This window comes from Microcebus murinus, chromosome X, assembly GCF_040939455.1.
Source record: "Microcebus murinus isolate Inina chromosome X, M.murinus_Inina_mat1.0, whole genome shotgun sequence".
Classification (NCBI taxonomy): Eukaryota; Metazoa; Chordata; class Mammalia; order Primates; family Cheirogaleidae; genus Microcebus; species Microcebus murinus.
The window spans coordinates 1,247,892-1,258,113 of record NC_134136.1 but is presented as its reverse complement, the minus strand read 5'-3'; the positions used below and the strand labels follow the sequence as shown (position 1 = coordinate 1,258,113).

The following is a 10,222-nucleotide window of genomic DNA, read 5'->3' as shown; positions in this document are numbered from 1 at the left end:
AAAAGTTCAAAATGTGCTAAAATAGAACTAAAAGTCCAGGTGTCAGAAGAGTGTCGCCATCTCTTCTGGAGGCTCTAGAAGAGAATCTGTTTCCTTGACTTTCCCAGTTTGTAGAGGCCACCTGCATTCCTTGGCTCATGGCCTCTTCTTCCTTCAAAGCCAGCCACATACCATCTCTAAATCTGATTCTGGACCCTCTTCCATCTTTTAAGGACTCCTATGATTATATTTGACTTATTTGTATAATATAGTACCCTCTCCCTATCTTAAAATTCTTAACATAATCACATCCCATGTAATATAACATGTTCATAGGTTCCACAGATTAGAACATGGACATCTTTAGGGTGCCATTATCCAGCTTACCACACCCATCCTCCACCACTTTTGTTTTTAGAGATGGGGTCTCACTCTGTTGCCTAGGCTGTAGTGTAGTGAGATGATCATAGCTCACTGTGGCCTCGAACTCCTGGGCTCAAGAGATCCTCTCACCTCAGCCTCCCTAGTACCTAGGACTACAGGTATGTGCCACCATGCCCAGCTAATTTTTATTCTAATTTTCCATAGAGATGGGGTATTGCTATGTTACCCAGGCTGGTCTCAAACTCCCAACCTCAAACAATCCCCACTCAACCTCTGAAAGTATTGAGATTACAGATATGAGCCACCATGCCCTGGCTATTTTCCCCTTAAAAAAATAAATTATTAACACATATACAGCTTAACATACAAAAGCAGACATCCTCTGGTTGAGTTTGGAGGGGATCTAGAGCCCCTTCACTCTCCAAGGCAACAACCACAGTTGGGATAATAATTAGTGGACAATCGTAAGGCCTCCTCCTACACTGATGTTCTACAAACCTAGAATTCTCTCTGCTACCTTAGAATTCAAGCTATACAACTGTCTGCTCTTCCTATACATGTCTGTCATCCCCCAGGAGGATACACTACAATCATCAAATATACTGGTGCCTTTATCCCACTACTAGAAATTATAATTTGATCTGAGAATATGGTCTGGGCTTTGGAATCTTTAAAGATTCTAATATGCAGACAAGTTTGGTAGCCACTGCCTCAGAGTTATTGTGAGGATTGGTTTCACACTCACAAAATATGTGGTAACTTACTTTTTTCCTTGTAAGTGTTGGCTTACCAGGAAGGGAGCTGATAGATGACAGTATGAGGTCCAGGACTACTCAGATTAAAGTTTTACCTGGGCCTCAGTTTCTTCATCTGTAAAATGAGGATAACCATATCTAGACTAAAATATTTTATACATGTTTTATAAATTATAAAATACAACCCATATCTTTTGTACATACATTCACTCTCCATCTTCACTTCACACACACTCCATTCCCCACTGTCTTCTGTAACAGGGCCCAGGGTTGGTTTCCATTACCTTTATCAGCACTGCAGTAAGTGAGAGTAGTAGGAGGTGGGGCAAGCCTAGAGGCCCTTCCTCACAAAGAGGGAGGACTGGGCCTGACCACCCCAGGAGAAGTCCAGAGATACAAAGAAGTAACTCCTAGGTCCCAATGCCAAGCAAGTCCAGGGGTATCACATGGTCAATATGGGGCCCATATCCACACTAGAAAAGTTGGCCTGGAGCTATAGAAAGGGCATAGGCTATTAAGTCAGACAACCCTGTTACCTTAGGCCAGGGGTCCTCAAACTTTTTAAACAGGGGGCCAGTTCACTGTCCCTCAGACCGCTGGAGGGCCGTTGGAGAGTGCCGCATACATTCCACACATGCGCACTGTGGGCCCTGGACAAGTCGGCTGCTAAGCAGGACAGGCAGTGGCAGCAAAAACACCCACAGGCCACATGTGGCCCTCGGGCTGTAGTTTGAGGACGTCTGCCTTAGGCTGCTGTTCTACTTTTCTGGGCCCATTCTCTACTGCATATAATGGGGATAGTCATATCCCGCCTACACACAGAACTGAAATAAGAATAAGGATGGGAAGGTGGTCCATAGAGTAGAAACCTCAGCAAAATATCTTACAGCCACCTACCCATATCATAAAGAAAGACTGAGTCACAGTGAAGTCTTCCTAAATTTTATTGGCACGGAAATAGAATATGGGTTGAGCATAAATCCCTCCAAAAACAATTTTTAAAAAACCCAAAAAATACACACAAAAAAAAACACCTGAATACAAAATCTAACCTTTCTCCCCAGCCTCCCTGGGGGTGGGTTACTGCCCTTAAGGCAGCTCGATTGCCCCATAATTCCAGGTTTGAATTTAGACTATATAGGGTATATTACCAAGTAAGTATCAATATAATTCACAGCAATGCACACAAGACTCCCCAAGGTAAGGCAGAGAGGGGTGGGGTGGGGAAGGGGATCGAGGGAGGCTCTGGGCTAAGGGCACTGCGTGGAGGGATAGGATGGCCCCTTGGGGACTGAACCCTGGGGAGAAGGCAAACAGGAACAATAAAACCAAATACCAAGTACTTTAAGAATGGATTGTATGACCTATAGTGACAGATGACATCACTAATACTGAAAGTCCCTTACATTAATATTTTTGGTAAAATATCCTTTTGTAATATAGTATATGCATCCCAGGTGTGGGGGTGGTAAAGGAACGAGGCCAAAATGGTCCTGCCCCAAGACTAATATCTTCTAATGGTGCATTAGCAAGAAAGGCAGAAATCAATATTGAGTTAGATATTACTAGAATATATAATACTGGTAGAAAGAAAAAGAGCACACATGAGTCAGAGAGGAGGAGGGGGCTGCTTCTAGGTTGAGAGTAAGGCATGGGGGTGTGGAAAGGACCAGGCCAGAATCCCCAGCAGCTTTCTGGTTTACAGCTCCAAGGGACAGTACAACTGGAAGCAAGACCTGGGTTAGAGGTTTGTCAAACAGAGGCAGGGCCCAGTCATCTCCTTGGAGGGAGGTGACAGGAAGGGTGTATTGGGCACCTGAGAGGGTTGAGTAAACTGTGGGATTAGGGGAATATGCTTCCCTCAGCTTTTCCCCCCCTACTTCCCAGTTGAGCCTACTGGCATCAAGTTCTAGGGCTCACCATACCAAGGCCCAGATGGCTGTGAAGCAGGAACTGTGGCCCAAGTAGCTCTGATGGAGGAAGTGACCTAAAACCCCTGGCAGGGAAAATACTGAAGCCAGGTGTGAACATTTACTCTTTTTTGGCAAAAGTCCTGATAGGGCTAGTTCAGCTTTTGGGTACTTGTTCCTACTATTCTAGCTGAAGGGAATTTGGGGATTGGAGTGGGAGGGACAGAACCCAACAAGGGACCAGGGACCTGGAATAATAATGAAGGGGCACCTCTGCCCATAGAGCTCACTTGAGACAGGCTTGGGCTCCCATAAGGCATTGGGGCAGATCTTCTACTCAGCCTTGCTGAAATTAGAGAAGGGCCAATAGCCTTCTAGGATGTTGGTGAAGCCTCTTGAAGTCATTGTCTCCCCCATCCCACCCTGGGGAAAAACTGAGTCCCTAAACTCAGGGACAAGGCTTATCGGGACAGGCCCAATCTGGGAGGTAGAAACAAGAATGACTAAACATCTCTTTATCCTCCAATCATTGCAAAGCCTAAATAACTCTAAAAGGGATGGGCACTGGGAGGCCAAATCCTAGGTCAGTTGGCATCCTAAAGCAGATTGCCAGGGCCCTGCCTCTTTCTCTAAACCCTGTGATACTCCAACCCTGCAAATCACAGGACCCTGAAGAGGAAGGCAGTGGTGGGGCAGGGGTTGGGGCTAGTTTTTAACCTATTCCACACTTGACTCCCAGAGAACAACAGTAAGTGTGGAGGTATTTGCCATACCAAGTACGAAGTGCCTCTGAGCTGGGGAAGTGGTATGTTCTAGCAAGACAGATGAAATGAGACAGAGAGGGGAAAGGAGGTCCCATTGGCACCATAGTGGGCCACTTACTTCCCAGGGAAGTAAGAGCAAGGTTTGGTCTCCTAGCTGCACTGAATGCTTGGCATAACTCCAGGGCTGCTCTAGTTAGTGGCTCCAGCACAGTGTGAGTTAGGCAAGGGTGTAGGAGTATGGGGGAAAGGAAGAAGGGAACAGGGGTCCCTAGAGGCTGAGTGCCCATTACATGGACTCAAACTCATCAATGCGCTGCTTGGTATTACCCTGCCGGATTTGGCGCAGGGTCTTGTATTTATCTCGGCCCAGTCGCATGTTCTCAGCATGAATCATGTCATTGGCGGTCTTCTTGGACTCATCTCGAGCATTAGCCAGCTCTGAAGTGAGGGCCTGTGACGGTACAAGGGGAAGGTTTCCTCTCATTTTATCTGTCATCATTTGACCAGATTTCTCTTCTCTTCTGTTTCTTCTCTCTCTCTCTCTAACCCCCTCCCCCCATATATATGGCAAGAGAGGGAGTCATTTCCAGGCCTTTTAGGACTGTAGTGGGGCAACAATTTTTTAAAAAAATCCACAAACTTAGGGGACCAATTGATAATGGGTATCCTCTGAGAGTAGAACAATGTGCCAAAGATTAACATAGGAATTTTATCAGCTAGATATTTTCTTAATGGAAGGGGTGAATGGAGTTGAGGTGGGAGGTAGGGCATAAAGTAAATCAAAAAGGGAATAGGTGGCCCAGGGTCTGATTAATAAGTGAGAGGTACCTACTCTTAAAGCTGTCACTTGAGAAAGGCTCAGGCTCCCATACAGCACTGGGACCTATCTTATACCTATCTCCCATAATGGTCTAGGGAAGGCCATGGGCTATTAAGTCAACACCCTGCCTGGATACCTTCAGGTGCTTCTGCACACGCTCATTCTTCTCTGCCTCAGTGGTCCGTTCCTCCTCACTGCGGTCCTTGGCCATAGCATCAGCCCGCAGGTCAGCACTGGCCTCTGCCCCATTCTCATCCTGCTCGTCCTGTTCATTCTCGGCAGGCTCTGCCACATGAGGTGTGGTCATGGCAGTCTTCAGCTCAGCACGGGTCTTCTCCAAGTCTTCTTGTACCATCTGGGCCTATCCAATGACAGAAGGAGAGAAGGACCTTCAATCAGACCAGTTAACCTATGGCATCCTGTGCAAGCCTAGGATGGTCTGGCAGGTGGCAGGTACCAGGTAGGACAACTCACTTCATCTGCCTGATTCTTAGTTTCCTCAGCTGTAAAACAGGAGAATTGTATTTACTTCCTAGGAGTATTGGGGAATTTTGGGAAGTATTTAAGGAAGCCTTGAATGTCTTCTCCCACAATGCCCGCTCGTCAAGGAAGGATGGAAAGGGGAAGGAGCCCAAACCTAAAGAATCTACACATGTGGCACCCATTCCCTCAGTGCTTTGCTCTAGGCATTGTGGCTTACCTTCTGCTGCCACTCCACAGCCTCACTCTCCTTCTTCTGTCGGGCCATCTCCAGCTGGGAGATTCGAGCTGTCAGCTCTGCCATTTCCAAGGCCTATGGATAAATTAGAAGCCTGTGAGAGTTGAGTTTCTAGTCCTCAGGGCCCAGGTGTCTTTAATCACAGTTCCTCCAAGAAACTAGGAAGAACCTGCTGCTCTGCCTGCTTGCTGCCTTGGAGACTCTTTTTATAGACCACTCCACTCCAGTCCCATCTTCCCCATCAGCTACTTCCTTAAAAGTCAGAGCTCCCTACCTAGACTGTAGGCCTCCTGAACACAAGCAACCTGTCATCTCTCTCCTTTCCTCATATCTACCCCCATCCTCCTCTCAGTATTGCCAAGTATTCAGTTGGGGCCTCAGTAAAGCTTTGGAGATTACTGAGTCAGTTCCTGAAGTAGCAGACCCTTTCCTGCTATCCTAGAACACTTATGGCTCCACTAAGACACTTCCCAGGACAAGTATAGGAAAGACACTCAAGAGCCACAAGGTGATCTGAACAAGGGAAAAAAGCTTATACATATCTACGCATCTTGGACAAATCTCCAATGACAGGTTTCCCCTGAGAGATAGGCCTTAGTTCCCTCTACTCCTCCCTCAAAAAGTATAGGGGAAGACCATATGCCAAGGCATTTCTTATCTTCTGAGTCACAAAAACCTTGGAAATTGTGATCAGAGTATGGGTATCTACCCCACCCCCACCCAAAGGCACACACAGTTTTACATGTGATTTCAGGGAGCAAACCCTTCAAATGGAGGCAGAAATAGGTTCTAATCCTTACTCAGCTACCACTGTGTGACCTTCGGCAAGTCCCTTAATCTCCCTGAGTCCTAATTTCTTTTCTGGGAATATTATTCCATATGGGGTTAATCCCATGGGGTCACTAAGAAGAGGAAATAAAGAAGTAAGGAAATGGGAGACATTGCTAACATAGCTACAGTAGGAACTCAATTAAGTGTGAGTCCTTTCTTTCCTCCTTCCCTTTCCTTTGCCAGGTCATCAGCTCAGATCCCCAAGGGTTAAGAAAGTAAATAAAAACTAAGAGTTAGGGGAGACTGCAAAACTTTCTGGGCAGAAATGTGACTTCTCTCAGCTTGCTTCTGAATGAGCAAGCTATCTGCTAAAGGCCTGTAGAGTGGTAGCCTGCTGGAAACAGCCAGCCCTGTAGGAAGAGGTAGCTATATAAATAGGTAGGCAGAGAAGGGAGAGAACTTAGGTCCCACAATCTCAGCCCATCCCCAGCTTTACCAGCTGTTCCTGGGTCTTCTTCTGGTCCCGGGACGCCTGCAGCAAGGCCTGCTTGGCCTCTTCGGCTTCTTGACGCTCCTTGGCCAACTTTTCAGCCTCACTCTGGGCACGCTTCCGTTCCTGCTCAAGTTCCAGGGCCCTACGGGTCTGTTCTTCCAGTTCTGAGCAGAAAAAGAGAGGCAAATGTAGTGAAGAACATAGAGATGAAGATGATACACTAGTTTCCTTCCTGGAAATGCTCCACCCCAGGGCACAGTTGGCAGAAAGCTTTGAGCACACTTCTTGCCCCATCCTTCATCTATTCTGTGGCCACACCTCAACTACATTGTCTTAGTCTGCAGCTCATACATAAGGGTCTCCAGCTCACAGAGTCAGGCTCTGGGAAAAACCCAATCTACAAGGTGACTTCAAGCCTCACCTTGTTGAGCCTTCTTAGTCTGTTCCTCTATCTGCTTCAGCCTCTCCATCAGTTCTTCCTTCTCCCGTTCAATCTTCTCCTTCTCCTTTTCTGCCATCTCACGCTTCTTCTTCTCATTTTCCAGCAGAGCACTAAATAAGGAGAAAAAAACAGATGGAACAGGATAGTAAGGCTGCATGAAAACCTGGGGATTCCTGAGGCTCCCTGGCCCTGGGTCCCTCAGCCCCCATCCTGCCAACACACCCAGGTCTTATAAGCTTGGGCCACTTTCCTTTACTGCCACATCCTTGTCCTCTTATCATAGCCCCATGGGGGCCAGTTTGCTCAGGGTCTGGTCAATTTGTCCCTGAGTCAGGAGACCCAAACTAGAATCCTACCTCTGCCACTAACCCACTGGGTAAACATAGCTATGTCACTGCTTTGCTCTTGTTTTCAGTTCCCCATCCATAAAATAATCTAGTAAAGTCCTGCCCTATCTACCTTGTTAGAGGGAGTTAGAGGGAAACAAGTTTTGGTGCTGTGCTTCAAGCCTGTTAGTCTCTGTGGCTAGGGCATTGGTCCTTAGGTCTAACTCTGTCTTCCCTAAAGCCAAGCTCTAGGCTCCTTATTCCCAAAATTTTTTGCAAACCTGGAATAAGTATTTCCTTTTCCTTGCCCTAGCACCTCTTCTAGGAAGGCTTCTTGTTTCCCTTGGCTGGATGTCTTCTCTCCCTCTGAGCCCTCTGAATACTTGGCCTACTCTTCTCCTGATCCCTCTTCCCAGTTATTTTTCTCAATAGCACTTCTTACAATCTCAAATACCATATAATTTGCTTATTTATTATATCTGCCTCCTCCCACTAGAATGCTAGCTTCATGAGAACAGGGATTTTGGGTCTGGTTTTTTTTTTTTCACTGCTCAATAAATATTAATTAAATGAATGAATAACACAGCCTTTGGCCTATATTTTTTCCCCTTTCCCCTATTAGACTGTGAGGGCCTAGAGGGCAGATTCCTGCCAGATCCAGCTCTGTAAACTGCCCCCCTCAATCCTGGTAAATTTTTTCTGAATAAATGTGAAGTTTAGTGTCTAACCTCTCAATGAAGTCTTTTCCAGCCTACTTGATTAGAAGCTTCCCAAGGTTCCTAATTCTTTATGACATAGTACCTACTAGAGTAGTGCTCCTCAAACCTTAACATGCACAGGAATCACCTAGGATCTTTTTAAATATAATTTATTAAAGTGAAATTCACATAATATAAAAATTTTGGTACTCTTCCCAATTCTCAAAAAGCCCTGTAGAATCCAAGTTTAAATGTGCATGGAGCCCTCCATTACTGCCACTATACTGGTCGGTTGGCCCAGAGCAACCCAAAGTCTGCCGAGCACTTCTTTTTGTTCTTTTTTATTTATTTTTTTTCATTATAAAATTTTTTTTACTTAATTTTTTTTTCCCATGGCGCTACTGACAGCTGAATGCCGAGCACTTCAATAGCATGAAAGTCATAGATAATGGGGAACTGTGAAATGCCTGTCCCTTCTATAAGCCTCTGAAAGCCTAAGCTTCTGATGTTTGCTTCCCAGGAACAGGGATGCCTGAGACTGAATGGGGAGCAGGAGGAGCACTTTCTAGGTTGGCTTCATGCCGTGCCTTATCAGGATATGCAGTTTTGACAAGCTTTGTTGCTCCAGCCCTGGCCCCAATTCCAGCTTTGCAGCACCTACCGCTCCATCTGTTTCTGGTGCTTCTCCTCCCGGGCCTGTGCCTTCATCTGCTGCACCTCAATGGTGTCAGGCTTGCGGCGGCGCATGTACAGCTCATGGTTCCCCATGCACAGAGCCAAGATCCGCTTGTTAATCCGCAGTCGGGGAGCATAGAAGACGAAGTCCTGGTGGGAAAGCAGCAATCAGCAAGGGTATGGAGGGACGGGTGAAAGTGACCTTGTGCCTTCTGAAAAGCTAGGTCCAAAAGCACTGGAAAGATTATTTTAATCCAATCCTTCACATTACAGATGGGAAGACTAATTATCAGAGTGGTGAAGTAACTTGCCCAGGGTCAGATGGCATATCAGTGGCAGACCTAAGAAGAAAAACTCAGGTTTCTTGACACTGAAACCAGTGCTTTTCCCACTAAACCAAAATTTCATTCAACCTTTATTTATGAAAAGCATCCTAAATTACCCTTAATCAACTTCAGGTATCTGAACTATCTTTCTTTGCTAATTAGGAATACTGCTGGGTCTCAAGAGACCTCTTTAGAAGCCAAATATTCCCTGCATAATACCCTGGTGGGTACAATATGGGTGGCTGGACTGTTTCTCCTAAAAGCATATCCTAGACCTAGCCCTTTAAGTTTTATTTGGAACAAAGTAGACTGTAAATACATACATAAAAACATAAATCTCTTGAGCACTGATGGTCCTGGTTGTTGTTTCATAAACAAGGCCTTGATCTCGGCTGGCTTTGTTACTTACCTTTTTTTGATGAAAGTTGAGCACAGCAGCAATAAAAAACCACACACACACACACACAGAAAGAAAATCCAGTGAGTTTAAGTTTGTTACTACAAATGCCACTGGACCACAGTCACCAGCTGACAGGTTAACTACCACCTCCTCTGCCAATGACCCCAAATTGCTACCATCTCACATAGGTTGGGGTACAGTAGAAGGAGCACAAGCTCTCAAGGTCAAATGACGTAGGTATAAATCCCAGCTCTACTGTTTTTAGCTGTGTGATCTTGGGCAAATCACTCTTCATTCTCTCTAAACCCCACTTTCATCAGCTATAAAATGAATATGCTACTACCTACCTGACCATGTTATTGAGGGTTCAAGGAGATAACATGTGTATCAGAAAAGAAAGAGAAAAATACAATGACATCATTGCTCCTGGTGTTATACAGGCCTTGGCAAGTACCTATCTTGGCCAGAGAAAGAAGTCACTCACCGGGGCTTTTTTGTCAATGGGCTTGATGACAAATTTCTTATCATTGAAAGAGATGTTCCTGATTTCACTCCAGGGGAAGCCTATCTTGGGAGTCAGTCTGTAGAAATGAACACCGATAACATCAGGATAAGACAAAGAACATAGAGGGCTGGTACCTTGCCCTCTCCCCCACCCCAAACTTCTCTGAGGGAATAGACTCAGTGCCAGTTCAGCCAGTATCATCACAAGCCAGCAGGTCAGTTGCCAGCATTGAGGGTGCACAAAGGACCTCCTGATA

At 45.8% G+C, this 10,222-nt stretch overlaps 1 protein-coding gene across 1 annotated transcript in view; it reads right to left on the bottom strand.

Moving 5' to 3' along the window:
- Positions 1-2,044: 2,044 nt before the first annotated feature.
- MSN (moesin) overlaps positions 2,045-10,222 on the bottom strand; it is a 66,804-nt gene continuing 58,626 nt past the window's right edge. Inside the window, exons 7-13 of the mRNA XM_012738786.2 lie at positions 9,946-10,042; positions 8,722-8,885; positions 7,016-7,146; positions 6,598-6,758; positions 5,313-5,405; positions 4,749-4,973; positions 2,045-4,243 (exon numbers count right to left, since the gene is read on the bottom strand). Of these exons, the coding sequence (XP_012594240.1) occupies positions 4,079-4,243; positions 4,749-4,973; positions 5,313-5,405; positions 6,598-6,758; positions 7,016-7,146; positions 8,722-8,885; positions 9,946-10,042 (1,036 nt within the window). The 3' untranslated portion in view covers positions 2,045-4,078. The remainder of the gene's footprint in view (positions 4,244-4,748; positions 4,974-5,312; positions 5,406-6,597; positions 6,759-7,015; positions 7,147-8,721; positions 8,886-9,945; positions 10,043-10,222) is intronic.